The sequence below is a fragment of the Phyllobates terribilis genome, unplaced genomic scaffold (assembly GCF_046119375.1).
Source record: "Phyllobates terribilis strain yellow unplaced genomic scaffold, ASM4611937v1 Scaffold_2__4_contigs__length_985480577, whole genome shotgun sequence".
NCBI classification, from domain to species: Eukaryota; Metazoa; Chordata; class Amphibia; order Anura; family Dendrobatidae; genus Phyllobates; species Phyllobates terribilis.
In genome coordinates, this window is record NW_027362762.1 from 400,307,219 (window position 1) to 400,324,481 (window position 17,263).

A 17,263-nucleotide genomic window follows, 5' to 3' on the forward strand; every position below is an offset into this window, starting at 1 on the left:
AGTGCGAAAAATTGGGCAAACTTTGAAAGTGTCCCCAAGTGCAGTTGCAAAAACCATCAAGCGCTGCAAAGAAACTGGCTCACATGAGGATTGCCCCAGGAAAGGAAGACCAAGAGTCACCTCTGCTTCTGAGGATAAGTTTATCCGAGTCACCAGCCTCAGAAATCACAGGTTAACAGCAGCTCAGATTAGAGGAGACTTTGAGCAGAAGGCCTTCATGGTAAAATAGCTGCTAGGAAACCACTGATAAGGACATGAAACAAGCAGAAGAGACTTGTTTGGGCTAAATAACACAAGGAATGGACATTAGACCAGTGGAAATCTGTGCTTTGGTTTGATGAGTCCAAATTTGAGATCTTTGGTTCCAACCACCGTGTCTTTGTGTGACGCAGAAAGGGTGAACGGATGGACTCTACATGCCTGGTTCCCACCGTGAAGCATGGAGGAGGAGGTGTGATGGTGTGGGGGTGCTTTGCTGGTGACACTGTTGGGGAATTATTCAAAATTGAAGGCATACTGAACCAGCATGGCTACCACAGCATCTTGCAGCGGCATGCTATTCCATCCGGTTTGCGTTTAGTTCGACCATCATTTATTTTTCAACAGGACAATGACCCCAAACACACCTCCAGGCTGTGTAAGGGCTATTTGACCAAGAAGGAGAGTGATGGGGTGCTACGCCAGATGACATGGCCTCCACAGTCACCAGACCTGAACCCAATCGAGATGGTTTGGGGTGAGCTGGACCGCAGAGTGAAGGCAAAAGGGCCAACAAGTGCTAAGCATCTCTGGGAACTCCTTCAAGATTGTTGGAAGACCATTTCCGGTGACTACCTCTTGAAGCTCATCAAGAGAATGCCAAGAGTGTGCAAAGCAGTCATCAAAGCAAAAGGTGGCTACTTTGAAGAACCTAGAATATAAGACATATTTTCAGTTGTTTCACACTTTTTTGTTAAGTATATAATTCCACATGTGTTAATTCATAGTTTTGATGCCTTCAGTGTGAATGTACAATTTTCATAGTCATGAAAATACAGAAAAATCTTTAAATGAGAAGGTGTGTCCAAACTTTTGGTCTGTACTGTACATATGTAGTGATGCTTAATCCATGCGTTCCAATGCAAGTCAATGGCGGCGAAAACGCAGCACTTCTGCAAAATAATTGGTAGTGCTGAGTTTTTTTCCGCAATGATAATCCGCAGCGGAAATTTCTGCAGCATGTGCACAGCACATGCGGATTATCATTGGGGACCATGGCAGGCCTTCTAACATGCGTTTTTTAAGCGTTTCTGCAGCGTTTTTGCCGCTGCCGAAACGCTTAAAAAACGCATTGTGGGCACACAGCCTTATACCTTTTTTCTAATTGTTCCTCACCTGGTTTTGGTTTCCTTTCCTGAGAAAAAGTACTGACCGAATACTGACCAAATACTGATAGTGGGGTCATGGCCTAAAGCACATACACTTGCACTTAGCGACAGACTTGGATATCTGAAATTCTCAATCAAAAAAACAAAGGAGCACTCAGATGAGTGCCATGGAATCCTCATGTGAGCAATAAATTGGGGTCCTATTGCCCAGATTCTCATTGATGACATTTTGGAGACTCCCTGCTGGCGCTCTGTAAATGCTCCTGTCAGAAATTGTCAGCTGCATATAACACACACGGCCGTTATAGGCTGATGATTGCTGACTATCACAGTCATCATCTGCCAAGAAAGATGTGGGCTCAGCTTGTGAACTTGTATCGAAGTCAGGGAGCCGCAATAGGACATAACTGTGCGACCTATTGCGCAATGGGTTAAGCCTGCTTAGTCTAAGTTTGCACGGTCTAAGAATTTTAGACAGTTTTGATAAATGTGCCCTCTGTGTGTGATGCCACCTTTCATTTTCAGATTTGATCCGTGAACTGGAGTAGAAAATAGAGTTTACGTTTGAGCGCTTATATGTACTATATATCTTACATGAGCTCTCTTTATGCAGAGACATAAACCCTGTAGCCATCAGCAGTGAAGAATACAGTTTTTTGCTACTGGATGTTTGTTTCCTGTTCCAGCCTCCAGTGTGACAAGGAAAACAATACAATGAGACATTCCATTCTGCTTCACAGAATCTGGAGATCAAATCCCACAGGCTTTAGACCCCGCAGCTGAGTTGGCTTCAGTCTATCTTCACTTCGCCTCGGGTGAACTAAACAGGTTTATACCATGTCAGGTAATACATGCTAACATTTACAATAACTTTTCTAGAGTGTCAAGTTCAGGTTACCGGACGCTGTTTCTGTGTCACTTATTAGAGTTTAGTCATCAGAAACACCAGGTGATTTCTCAGTCACCAATCTTTTCTTTTCAGGATGTACCCAGAGCCGGAACAATAATCTGTATATTATTGTACAAAACATATGTACTGATTAATATTAATATAAAATCCACATGCCTAATGTTCTCTTGGTCTCCTTGTGCCACCAAAACAGCTCTGACCTGTTAAGGCATAAACTCCCCAAAACCTCTCTTGGTATCCTATAGTATTTGACTCCAAGAAAGTCCAGTTGCAGTACTGAGTATACTTAAATTAACTTGTTTTTTTAGCACATCGCACAGATGGTTGATTGGGGAACAGTAGGCCAAGTCAACACCTTGAACTCTTTGTCATGTTCATCAAGTCATTACTGAGCACATGAACAAAATTTGTGACATAGCATAGCACATAGCTATCTAATACCGTTGTCATGTAGAGATGTACTTTACTGCAAAATTGTTTAGGTAGGATTGTGCGTTTCAAAGTAACATCTACATGAATGCTAGGACCTAAGGTTTCCCAGCAGAACTTTCCCCAGAGCGTCACACTGCCTCTTCTGGCTTGCGTTCTCCCCATATTCATCTTAGTGCAATCTCATGCCCAGATAAGTGATGCAGATACAGCGTCCACCTATTGTAGAAGAAAACGATATTCATCAGACAAAGCCATCTATTTTCCTTGCTTCCTGGTTCTATTCTGATGCTCACGTTCCCCTTAGAGTTGTTAGGACACATTTCTGTCAAAGCCAATATTTCACTATTATCTGGAGTATCCTAAAAGAGAAAAAAAGAAAAAAAGACGTGGAGCTATCTAAGCGTAGTGAGTTTGTCAAGTTGTAAAAAGTGAGTTGTATGAGAAAACTTGCTCACCTGATATAGTTGTGCTGCCTGAGGCACAACTCTCTTTTTGGTTTGGATTCAAAAGTGATAGACTGCAGCTATTTCTGGAGAGACAGGGGAAACCGCTTCCAGGAGTTTCCCACAGTGGAAGAATCAGAAATGGAGACCGGGATCAGCGGTGTCTTCTGTTGCCACGACTGAATCAAGGACGGTGTCTTTTTTGATTCTTCAATGAGCATTTATTTAAAAATAAAAGATTATTAAAACACTAGTTTACAGAACGCGGCAACCGAATCCTGGTCTCCATTTCTGATTAACTGTTTCAGCAATTTGTGCTACTGTTGTTCCTTTGAGGGATTGGACTAGAGGACTAGCCTTTGCTCCTGTGTGCATCAATGTGCCTTGGGCACTCCTTGCTCAAGCACAATCTCTCAGCACAATACAAGTGAATGGGGTTGCATTGAAACTCTTGGGGTGCTGTGAGAAGCAAGTCGCAAAAAATCCAACCACAACTACAGGTATTCATTAAAATATTAAATTCAGTGTGTACCCTTAACTTTAATGTAGCAGGTCCATAGAATATAATTATATGGGTTCCTGTTAGGGGGAAAACCCTCCCCTGATCTGGAGAGCATGAATAAATAATTGAACAATTGAAATATATAGGCAAAATACATGAAGCAGAAGAGTCTATAGGATGGGGCAGTGATTTAATGTTCTTACTAATATTTATCAACCATACCAGTATTTTGCCAATGACATTTACAGTCTACATCTCTCTCTGCTTAGTTCCTTTCTTTTCCATTTTTTACATACTCAGCCTAGTGATATACTGAGATATTGTTATGTATCATAACATGGTTAGCTTGTATTGCGCCACACATTGTTTAGACTTGTCACCAAGGGAATACGGTAATGGAAGCTTAAAGTAAAAAAGCAATGTCATTATACTGTACAATAAATTTGCCTCTGGGGATTAGGCTAGCATGACTACATAGCAGTGTGTTATTACATCCCTGTCTCCATGTGACATTTCCATGAGGTTTTGTCATGTTACAAAATAGGAAATTAAAAATGGTTCATGAGTAATAAAACTGCTATTACAAATATTTAAATATAGACGTAGGTGCCATATAGACGTAGGTGCCAATTGTCCTCATTCTCCAGGGACGGTACCATGTTCTAACCTAGTGCCCAACACGTCAGGGATGCACAACCTTTTTTTGATCATTGTCACATTGTACCATTCCTAGGATCAGAGAAAAAAACATATATGAATATTGTCTTCTGCAATATGGCATAATAGTTTGATAGCATATGTTATAAAAGTATGTTAGGAGGTCGCTTCGCTATCTGAAGAAGTTGGGTCCTCTGTTTGGAATTCCAGGGAGGAGGAGGCCGGGCAAATGTGTGTCTCTCTTAGAGATGAGGAAGTCAGTTCACGCTCCTCTGGTGACTAGGCCTCGTGATGTCATGATGTCCTAGGGCCTACAAAGTTACAGAGGTTCCCGGGATACCAGGTCAAGGGTGTCGGGCGCAGAAGTGAAGACAGGCTGCCATGGAGGACCGGTCTGGTACCAGGCCTGGGTAGAGCAAAATGAATTGATCATCTCTAGTTTCTATCCATTGTAGGTTATAGAAGTTGCAGAAACACCTAAGCAGTTCACAAGTGTCATAAACTATGATGGAAAGAGCCACATGTGTACATGGCTAACTCCCAATATCATCTATGGGGTGCTGAATAGGTGATCAGAAGACCCTTATTCATATTATTTACAGGAGTCCCAGTGTTGGAATGTCCACCTATTAAACATTTATGGTATTTTCTGTGGATATGCCTTAAATGTCTCAGATGGAAGAACCCTTTTAAAGTAGATAAATGTTACGCCCACTGTAGGGTCTGGGGGGCATGACACAGGGTACAGAGAGGATCTATATATCATACTCTTCCTCCCTGTGGCCTGTGCTATCTATAACTCAGGAGCATTTTCGCCTGTTTCTTTTCATACCTCTCTTTCTGTATGTATCTATCCTGTGTAAACCCTTTTGGTGTCCTGACAGTTGGGGGCTGCACAGAATAGCATTACAACATGTGGATCCTAGGCATCAGGTTGTGCATCTCCCTGTTTTCACAATGTTGACCATAGATACTAATTTTATGCCTCATTAACACTATTATAATCTGGACCCATATGAGTTCCGTATTGAAAGCGACTGACGTAAGGAGCAAATATTAGTCAACAGAGCTAATTTTGTCATTTTAAACAGCTATATTTCTATATGTACAGTTATTGTGCATTTGCAAATATGTGGCATCCTCTATTACTGCACATATTGCTTTTTACTAGAAGGATACATTGATTTACTTTTAAAATATGGATTAGTGTGGATCTGTATTGTACATCTGTATGTGTATCTGTAACTGAGTTATATTTGTATATGCAATATGGGTAAAAATATAAAAAAAGAGCCTAAACTCCTGTTTAGGCCTCATACATACGGCTGAATTTGGGATTTTTGGGATTATGAAGTGCTGCTCACTTGGCTCTATAGCTCCCCTGGACACCCTTCCATTGAACTCTAAGGAGACTGACATTAGTGTAGGGCGATTTCCAGTTCTCCTTGATAGGTGAGGGTCCTTACAGGCATATCCTGTGGGCCTTGTGTACTAGAATGTAAGATTATGTTGCAAAACAGCTCTATATTCTTAGGATATGTCCACACTGCTTGTTTTTACAAAGGTAAAAAAACGCCAGTTTTTCACGCTTCAAGAATCGTACCTTTTCTCTGGAGTTTGGTAAACTTGAAGCTTCTTATTTTATTTGTGTATTTATCTTAGTATTTTTGGTCATCTCCTGAGCGCTTTTTCAACATTTTTGTTATCTTTTTTCAATATTTATTGGCCATCTTTTTATTCACGTTTTCTGGAAGTTTTTTTTAAAATCCATTAAACAATTAAAACAAGTAAAAATGGTGACAAAATACTCAAAAAGACACCTGGAGGTCTTTTTAGTTTTTAATTTGACTTACCGTATGTTGTAAAGTATTGACCGATTTCCTAGAGGAAAGTGCCAGAAATATGTACGTTACTTGTTTTAACTGCTTGACATCTTTGAAAGCCTGAAGTGTTTAAAACACATTTAAAAGTCTGAACATATGAGCAGCAAGTAGTTTTACAAAAGATATTAATAGGACGATCAATTAACAGCAGAAAATGATTAATATACCCTGTGTTCATATATCCTTAGGGCACATAGATGTCAGGACAGAGGCTGTATTTATAATACAGTCCAATTAATTCCACCATAGTGCGGAAATTTATTTGCAATGGACTCACCTGCATTTTATAGAGATTGCTCATCAGTAATATATTTGGCCTCCTTCACACTATATTTTCAGTGTTAGGAAACACTGTAAATTTCAAGCATTTTATAGCATGTTTACAAGCATGGTTTATGGAGCATTTATTTTTTTTAAATTGTAAACACGCCTTCCTGGCATTATTCTAGTTTTATGGAAAAGCCTATAGAAATAACTCCAGTGAAATGCCATACCATAGCATTCTGCAATTTGAAAAGAATGATAACAGCAAAAATACCACAAATCAAAATGTTGTACAAGCAGTCCCTGACTTACGAATCTCCGACTTACATACGACTCATAGTTACGAATATAAGATGGAAAAAGACAACCACTCACCTCTCCAGTCACCGCACTACTAGCTGCCCGCCATCCGCTCCTCTACTTTACCCCATTGTGCGCCTCATCTCTGACCTCATCACTATAGGCCAGGGCTGATTACTGTATAAGTAGACTGTTCAGTATTTTACTTTAGACTTTAAAGTAACATCTTGCAACCTACATATAAGGGTTGATATACACAGTTGAATAAAGTAAGATTTCAGCTACATAATGTAATTTTTCCACGTAGTCACCACCATGCTGACCTCCTAAAAATTTATATCGGCAAAGGCAAGGTACTGTTTTACACCTGCAATGACAGTGTTATTATCTGGAAAATGTTGCCCATATAGTGCATGTATCATTGGCCCAAAATTACTACTAAAACAACCCCTTCTCATTCCTCATATTTGGTCCTATTAAAATAAAAACACTTATACTCTCCTTCCGTGGTGGTGCTGTTCCAGCAATGTCGGCACTCGCACTCCTCGAGGGTCACGCGAGGTTATGTCACGTGAGCCCAACACCCAATCAATGCCGGCGTCACTGTCCTTCCTTTGGTCAAATCAAACATCAAGAGGAAGTGAACGAGCCATGGCTTCCTGTTGATGTTCAGTAGGTCCGAAAGTGCGGACAGTGAAGCCGGCACTGATTGAGAGCAGAGCTCATATGTCATAATAAACGCACGGGAATGCGAGTGCCGACACCACTGGAACTGCGACGGCATGAGAGATGAGTGTAAGTGTTTTGATTTTAACAAATAGTGGACAACCCCTTTAAGGCAACTATACGGTGAATGTAGTAGTACAGTCCAGCAAACTTTTGCAATGTGGCCTGGAGTTACCATGTCGCAAGGGAAAAGTTATCTTTTTCTCTGTCCTGACTTTGGAAATTTGAGCCTTCAGTTTAGTCAACATCTTCATGTAGCATCAGAATTAACAGTTCTGCAAAGCTCCAGCAAATCCAAAAGAATCACCAATTTCCTATCCCAAAAGACTGTGCACATCACTTAGCATGCAGATGCTTTTGTCTTCAACTTCTTTACCCTTGGAACGTATCTCGTCTTTCACATCATTTTCGCCATTGTTGAAACGCACAACTCACTGCGTCACTGTGCTCACACTCACTGTATCATCTCCATAAACCTTCAACAAATGACTATGAATGTTAGTGAGTGCATTTTTTTCAGCATGGAGGAATTCAATTACACACTTGTTTCATATGCACATTTATGTCAGATACCATTTTGGTAAATTACCCCTCAAAAGTTATCTGTCAGACGACAATGAAATTCACAAGATGTTAGCGGAGGGTTCTGCCTTTACTAAAACACCACCAACATCCGTCTCAGAAGTTGCAGGTCAACACAATACAATAGGAGGCATTGCTTTCTGAGCCATTCCTAGATACTCTAGTCTTGACTGATTGGTATTAATCCTGAATATGGATATGTGTCTTCACATTCAATTTCGGATTTTCTTTAAAGTAGCATTTGTCTGCAGCATTTTTAAGGTTAACCTACAAACAGAAAAAAACGCCAATGAAAACACCAAGAACAACTTGCTGTCCAAAAAGCTATATTTTCAGCATCCTCTGGAATAGCAAAAAATGTTATATATAATTGCACATAAATATAAAGTATGATAATTTTCACTACACCAGGCTATTTAGATTCATGCGTCAGCTGAGATTTTGTTTGGTAAGCCTCTTTTCTAATGATTTGGGAAAATTGGGCCAGGATTAGGGATGAATTGAGGGCCGGCACATTTTAAATCTTTGAATGTCTAGATTTTGGCTGACATCCCAAAAGCTACTGTACATTCCAAGTTCTTTTTATTAGCCAAGTGAAAGAGTTGCTAAAGTATCCTAGAGAGTTGTGAAGGATGTCAAAAGTTATAGTATATTTCCGGATTAAAATGGAAATTACGATTGTTGAAGACCTGTCTAATATTCTGGATATGTTACATTTCAGAAATATTCGTTCAAATGTAATTGTACTCCATTTAAAAGAGTTGTCTTTTAAAAGTGTTATAGTACCATGAGATTGCAAGGATAAAAAATAAACCGTAACTCACCCTCCCTCCGCAATGAGTAGGGCAGCGCTTACTGTCTGTGCGAGTCGCCAGTGTGATACATTGCAAATGTTTTGTCTCCAGAAAAATTGATTCATTTTTGGACAACTTAATCAAAAGTCTTTGTAATTGCCCAATCATTTTTTGATTCACAAACCAGTTGCAGACCCCCCAAAAAGGATATTTGTTTTATTTCAATTTGAGTGGGCAAATCTATTTCACATGCAAAATAGTATAGTACACCTGTTTTGTCTTATAATTAAAGAGATAATTTTTGGACAGCTTATGAAAAAGCTATTGCTTCTTCATTTAGCAAAATGTAAAGCTCTTTATACTCTTCAAACAGGGATAAAACTGTTGTACCCAGCTGTGTGAAAATACCACAGATTCTTCCATTCGTACCACCTGCCTATAAACAACAGCAATGCATGCATCTGCCATCCAGAAGGGATAATGTTTATACCTGTTATGCAATTTAGGTAGCCAAAATAGTCTGATACTGCAATTTGGTGTTAAATATGCTGTTGGTTACCTCAGGTAACTTTCCCTTTTTACCCTAGCCAGATAAGTCATTTGAACATTAAAAAGACAGTCATGGCCGAAAGAGTTGGCACCCTTGAAATTGTTCCAGAATTTGTTATACACATGTTGTTTATTTCCTTTGTGTATATTGGAACAATACAAAAAAAACTGAGAAAAAAAGGCAAATTGGACATAATTTCACACAAAACCCCAACAACTGTTGGCACCCTCAACTTAATAATTGGGTGCACATTCTTTGGAATAAATAACTGCAATCAATTGCTTCATATAACCATCAACAAGCCTCTTACACCTCTCAACTGGAATTTTGGACCACTTTTCTTTTACAAACTGCTCCAGGTGTCTCATATTGAAAGGGTGCCTTCTCCCTAAAGCCATTTAATATCTCTCCACAGGTGTTCAATGGGATTTAGAATCACACTCATTGCTGCCACTTCAGAACTCTCCATCCACTTTGTTTCCATACATTTTTGGGTGCTTCTTGAAGTATGTTTGGGGTCATTGCCTTGCTGGAAGACCCATGAACTAGGACACAAACCCAGCTTTCTGACACTGGGCACTAGATTGCAACCCAAAATCCTTTGGTAATCTTCAGATTCCATGATGTCAAGGCACCCAGTGCCAGAGGCAGCAAAACAACCCCAAAATATCTTTGAACCTCCACCATATTTGACTGTAGGTACTGTGTTCTTTTCTTTGTAGGCTCATTCCATTTTTGGTAAACAGAATGATGTGCTTTAATAGACGCTCTATCTTGGTCTCATCTGTCTCATCTGAAGAAGCTTTCCCAGAAGGATTTTGGCTTACTCATGTACATTTTGGTAAACTGCTGTCTAACTTTTTTATGTCTCTGTGTCAGTAGTGGGGTTTCAATTTGTTAAAATGTTGACGGATAGTTTGCAAATTTTGGAACTTGATTGGGAACTTTGGAACTTGATTGGGACTCGTTATCCACCATATAGACTATCTTGCGTTGCAACTTTTTATCAATTTTTCACTGCCATCCATGTCCAGGGAGATTAGCTCAAGTGGCATGAGTTGTAAATTTCTTGATTATGTTGCTCACTGTGGACAAAGGAACATCAAGATCTCTGGAGATGGACTTGTAATCAATCTTGAGATTGTTGATATTGTTCAACAATTTTGGTTCTCAAGTCCACAAACAGTTTTCTTCTCTTTCTGTTCTCTGTGCTTAGTGTGGCACACACAGACACACAATGCAAAGATTGAGTCAACTTCTCACCTTTTTATCTGGTTTCAGGTGTGATTTTCATATTGCCCACACCTGCTACTTGCCACAGGTGAGTTTGAACGAGCATCACCTGCTTGAAACATAGTTGTTTATCCAGAATTTTGGAAAGGTGCCAACAATTTTGTCCAGCCCATTTTGGGGGTTTTGTGTGAAATTATGTCTAATTTGCCTTTTTTTCTCAGTTTTTTGTGTTGTTCCAATACACACAAAGGAAATAAACATGTGTATAACAAAACATGTGTAATTGCAATAATTTTTTGGGACAAATACTTCATTTTCTGGAACAATTTCTAGATTGCCAACATTTTCACGCATGACTAAAGCTCCAAGGGGAACTCGCATTGTTCTACACATATTTTCCCTGGTGATTATAGGCATTTTAATTACACAATTTTTGAAAATGTATTCACCGCAAATTGAATTTGTTGGGAAATTTTGGCAGAGTTTCACAAGATCTGCTCATCTCTAGATATCACTTCTTGGAATGTCTCCTTATGGAAAACTCTACAAACAAACCCCCGTACAATCAGAAGGCTACAAAAAATGCTGCAGGAAAAAAAAACTCTTCAAAACCGCTTGAAAAACTCTTTAGTACGAATTCGGAAAATAAAAAACTACACAATGAAGGAAAGTCCTGAAGCAATTTCCACTAGAAAACTTGTCTTTTTTGACTGCATGGAAAAATTGTCGTGTGAACATACCCAAAGGGTGGTTTTACCTGTTTTGAGTTTTGACATAATTTCACATAACTGTGATATTTTCACACTGTGCAATTGTACCCCAAGTTATATAATATGGATGTGTTACTATGTGGTTTAGGCGACCATATGGCAGCTAATGTTAATAAAGCAGTACAACATAATCTCTAAGCTGGAAATTGAGTTCTGAGGAATGAGGCCAGTCCTTTGTTTCATAGTGTTTGTCCTTTTTATCTTTCTTCTTTTCTCCTCTAATGTCAGGCTGGCAGGGCATATCTATTACCTTCTCATGGCTTATGTTCCTTGGCAGTATTCTTCATGTTTATCTGTGTGTTTCAGGGTGGGGATATGGTACAGAATTCGTTTGTTATACTTACAGTCCTTTCTCTAAAAATTAATGTTAACTTGTTGACCTTTGATGACAATGCACGGGCTGGTGCATGATATTCTCAAGTGTTAGTATACACACCCATAGAGGTTGTAGTCATTGGCAAGTATGGCTTAACATTCTGCTGGGTCACATGTCATCCCAATTAACATTTTGATATTTAAAGGACTTTTAGTACTCTATGTCCTGCTATACAAATTAGATACACACTTGTGTACATTGCTGTCATTTTCCACAATACTTGGATGTCCATTAGCTCAGAGTTTTGATCTGGGACTACAGTTCAGCTACAGTGCCTACAAGTAATCTATGGTAGTCTGAGACACACCTCCTGCCTCATCATTAGTCCAGGCTGCTGCAGCTCTGCCTCCTCAGATTCCCTGCTATGTATAAACACAAACCTAAGGGCTTGCTAATACGTTTTTGCCAGTTTTTTCCCCTGTATTTTTGCTCCTTAAAAAAAATGCAGCATTTTATAATACAAGCAAAGTGATTGAGATTTCTGAAATCTCATGCATCTGCTGCTTATTTTTTCTTAGCATATTTGAACCTTAAAGGGGTTTTCCCACGAACAAAAGTTCATTTCAATCAATGGCTGTGTCTAACCGTGTACTTAACATGGTCTGATCATACCACAGCTCCTGGGCAGGGGAGGAAGCAAAAGCGTATACAGACATTACAGCAGGGGATCACAGCTGATTCTATCTTTGAAGTAATGTAACACAGGTGCCGGAATGCAACAAACAGAGACACAAGGCGGGAACAGTCAGGGACTGATAAAACCACTTTATATGTATAACAAATATTATGCAAGGGGGTTAGTAACAGGGATAATAAACTACAACTTGGAATAACAATAAGAAATAGTTTCAGTGAATAACAGAAAAGTTCTTTGCAAAAGCGTGATACACCCAGTCATGGGAGTCACCACGTGTGTTCTCTTTGTATGGCCCTAGCGGGGGTCACCTGTTCTTCCCGCTAGGCCGCAAGTCTCATCAGGATAAAGTCTATCAGATCCCGCTTAGCCTCCCACACACCAACCGGCCCCCTCCCAAACTCAAGTTCTAATCCCAACTGTCCCCGGTACCATAGGTGAGAGTTGGAAGTGACGGTCCTCTTCACTTGCACGATCCCTCCGCGGTTGCTGGTGTGTCTCTCTTGTCGCAGTACTCTCTCACTCTTTTCGGCTTAATCGTCGGCGGTAGCTTCTCACGCTTGGGGTCAAGGGGTCCAGACCTTGACTCTTGACAGGTGGCGTCGGATCCCAGGAACTGCGCAGGGCTCAGGGCGTTTCTGTGAGGAGTCAGGAGCTTCTCAGGCGGTGTCCGACTCTGATGTAGCGCAGGACTCCGGCTGAGGCCTGTCGCACTGGGCTCTGCTGTCCCTCTGGAGCACGTCTGCTCGACTCTGCAGTCTGGCACCAAATGTTCCTGTGTCTTGGCGCGCTGGACTTTTATATCCAAGAAATCCTTCCTGGAGGTCACCTGATCAGGTCCAGCATCTGAATTTGCTCCCCCTTCAACTCTTCCAGCATAACTTGGTTTCGCTTGATTTCGTCTGCCCAGCAGATGACAATCTTTACTTATCTCTGGCACATCCTGCGAGAATCCTCCTGCTGGTTCATTGTTCGGTTCATTGCTCTCTACGACAGTAAAACATTGTTTAAAAACAGGCAGTGAAATTTTTTACCTCACAAAACAAATCATCTGTGATCCCCTGCTGTAATGTCTGTATTGTCTTTTACTTCCTCCTCTGCCCAGGAGCTGTGGGATGTCCCGTACACGGTAAGACACAGCCATGGATTAAAATGTACTTTTGCTCGTGGGAAAACCCCTTTAGGGCCACGTGCACACGTTGGGTATTTGGTGAGTTTTTTACCTCAGTATTTGTAAGACAAAACCAGGAGTAGTGATAAATCCAGAAGTGGTGACGTGTTTCTATTATACTTTTCCTCGGATTGTGCCACTCCTGGTTTTGGCTTACAAATACTGAGGTAAAAAAATAACAAATACTGAATGTGTGCGCATGGCCTAAAAGTGTTTTTACAAATCTGTAGCATGTGAATGCTTTTAGTCTTTTTGCAGCATTTGGCCGGGGTCCCACTAGTGTATGGCATCTGATGCGATATGCTAATGACGCTCGGCTCCTGCTCTGCTGCGAGCACCAAGTGTCAGTGCTCTGTGCTCAGATCCTCTCAAATCAATTTCTCCATCTCCTCTGTTGCTGGCATCGGCGGGAATCGCACTGCACTTGGGTGATATCCGAGTGCAGTACAATGTTTCACACGCACCCATAGGCTTATATGGGTGTGTGCGATCCGAATGCAGCATGCTGCGATTTTTTTCCAGCCCGATTGCAATCCTTTCGGAGCAGGAAAAAAAAACGCCACTGAGCACAGAAACATAGGATTAAATTGGTCCGAATGCAATCCGATTTTTTATCGGATTACATTCGTCCGGTTTAATCGCAAGTGAGAGCGAGCCCCTTTTCACCCATTCAAATGAATGGGAAAAAAAACACAACTAAATATGCATCAGTTATGCACCCAAAAATGTGGCAACTTTTTTCTTGCCAACACTGGTTTTGTAGCAGAAGCAGATGGAATAAAATTTGGATGTTTTTATACAAAAAAATTGGGATGTGCAGTTTTCTCTACTCTTTTCACTAATCCAGTTGATTGTCTGCAATATTAAACAGCACTCACATATACGGAGACCAGTTTCTATCAATATCAGTAGTCAACAGGATAACAAATGTGGTAACCCCTGATCTTTTCATGCTCATGTATGAATAATACGGACAGAGTCACAGTGTGACTGTCTTGAATCATTTTTGGCTCTATACGCCTATTGGAGGCGGGCAGCAAAACGTAGTCGACTGTGTCGAGAGTTGTAGGTCCTAGAGAGCTGAAACCCAGTGTAAAACCTTCCAAAGCGCCTTATTTACCTATTTGCCAAATGTGGAGCAGGTTGGTCTAGTTCTCTGGCCTTCAATTAATATTTGCTTTTCAATTCCTTTTTTTTTTAGAATATATTAGGACTACTGGACTCGTGACCCCGCCTAGAAGTACTGAAAGGAGTCATTTTGACTCCTTGCTTGTTTTCGTTTATTTTTAGACTTTCATTTGTGGTTATTTATTAATAATTATATTTTTTGTAATGTATTATTATTGTGAGATCCAACAGTAATGCTTTTGATTGTTTTTTTTCTGCTTTTCTTATTTTTCTACAGAAAATAACAATAATTATAATAGACGTTTTTCAAACATTTTTTTTTATTCAAGTACACACATATAAACAACAACTGAAGAACAAAAAGCAGAGAAAATGTAGGTGGAGGAGCATAAAAATGAAAATATGGCGCAGAATTCACCTTCTAAACATTTGGTGTTTCGCATTTTAGGCATTGCCTTTGATTTATGGCAGTACATTGCCCACACAAAGACTTACCACAAGTCTTACAATTTCCGACAGATCTATTTTTCTTGCACTTTTCTTTGATCTGGCAAAATTTTGTTTGAACCATCACTTCTGAGCATGTAGAAACTTGGGACGTGGAACCCTTTTCCCTATCTGTGACATAAGGACCACTCAACTCTCTCACAAGCGTTTGCAAAAATGCCTTGCGTGACATTTTTTGGTGGGTAATCTCCTTGAATATTATCCATGCATTTATACCCGCAAAGTCTAAGGCATTTTCAAATGCATGAACAGGCCATCTCCTTGTGCATGTTCGTGTGGTATATTTTCGTGCCATCTGATCCACTACATCTACTCCATATTTTGTTTCATTGTAAAACTTTACCGTTTCTGGAGTTTTTTTAGCGGAATCAGACGCAACAACAACATCTGGATGGACGGAACTCAAAATGACAACATTTTTGTTGGGCTTTCCTTGATATACTGTAAGTGTAAAATTGTCTTCATTTCTAAACACTTTAGTGTTGTACAATTCCTCTTTCATGGATTTTATTTCTTTAGGCACTTCTCGCCTTATCTTGTTCAGTGTTCCCACGATGGTTGTTCCTTTGCTTTTTAGCTGTTTAGCTAATTTTACTGAAGTAAAATAATTATCGGTTGTAACATTGCGACCTTTTTTCAAAAACGGGTCCAATAACTTCATTACCACATGGTCAGCTAAACTGTCCTCAGCACGCCGTGTGTCATCTTTGCCTAGATAAGGGAAGCCATTTGCCAGATATTTGCTCCTCTTATCAACAGCTAGCCAATATTTGTGGCCATATTTATCTGGTTTGGAAGGCATGTACTGCGTGAATGGACACCTAGTTTTGCTTGGGAAAAGTTGCTCATCCACCATTATGTATGGGCCAGGTTTGTAACACGCAATACAATTTTCAATAAACCTGTCCCACACAGTAGAAAATAGAGCAAACTTGTCCGTTTGCAGTCTCTCCGATCGAGTAGATTTCTCATCAAATCTGAGAAACCTCATAATTTCAACAAAGCGGTCCCTAGACATTGTCGCTTTGCAAAACGGTATTCCCCAGTCATTACACCAAATACTGCTAATCGAGTGACGGTTCGTGCCAGATATTCCACGAGCATAGAATATCGCAATGAATGCATCTAGCTCCTCATCAGATAGAGTTTGTTCAGCATTACACAGTAATACAAGCAGGTAAAACACAAGGAAAATGTGAAAAGTTGACATGTAAATTGAACTACATCTATATGAACATCAGGGTAAATAAGACAGAGTGAAAAAATTATGCACAAAACTTTATAGCAACATTTAGTGACAAAAGGACCTCAAAATATAGTAGGGAGTCAAAATGACTCCCTTCAGTAGTTCTTGGTAAATTTTGAAAAAAACGCGCAAATTTTTCACCAAAATTATTTATTCTCACAAAATCTTTTTTCACATCATATTTGAGGAAAAGTCACCGAGTTTCAAGCCGGAATTCTGAAAAATGTAGTCACAGAAGAGAAATAAAAAACGAAAGGAGTCAAAATGACTCCATCAGTAGTTCTAGTGTTAAGAACGTTAAGACCTAGAGAGCTGAAATCTGGCGTAAAACCTTCAGAAATTCCTGATTTACCTATGTGGAACATGTGGAGCATATTGGTCTAGTCATTTGCCCATAAATAAATATTTGAATTTGTATTTCTTTTTTTTTGTTGAGAGCCATAGGCAGTAGAGAGCTGAAACTAGCTGTAAAACCTTCCAAAGTACCTGATTTACCTATGTACCAAATTTAGGTCACATTGGTCCAGTCATTTGGCAGTAAATTAATATTTGCTTTTGTGTTCCGTTTTTTGGCACCAATCTTGAGAATGATAGGTCCTAGAAATCCTGATCTAAAACCTTCGTAAGGGTGTGTGCACACGGTCAGGAGCCGCTGCGGGTTTGACGCTGTGTGTTATGCAGCGCCAAACCCGCAGCGTCTAGCTGTTACAGCGTAGTGGATGGGATTTCTAGAAATCCCATGTCCACTAAGCGTCTGCGGATCACCCTCGGAAACTTACATGCGGCGC

General features: G+C 40.1%; 1 protein-coding gene across 3 annotated transcripts in view; it reads left to right on the top strand.

The window, feature by feature from the left end:
- Nucleotides 1-17,263, top strand: part of CRACDL (CRACD like) — a 113,736-nt gene that overhangs the window by 48,470 nt on the left and 48,003 nt on the right. Inside the window, exon 2 of one of the 3 annotated variants that reach the window (XM_073664882.1) lies at nt 2,054-2,211. The exons of 1 other annotated variant lie outside the window; for it this stretch is intronic. In XM_073664882.1, coding sequence (XP_073520983.1) covers nt 2,205-2,211 — 7 coding nt within the window. In that variant the 5' untranslated portion in view covers nt 2,054-2,204. The remainder of the gene's footprint in view (nt 1-2,053; nt 2,212-17,263) is intronic. One more of the 3 variants, XM_073664883.1, reaches the window with a different exon arrangement.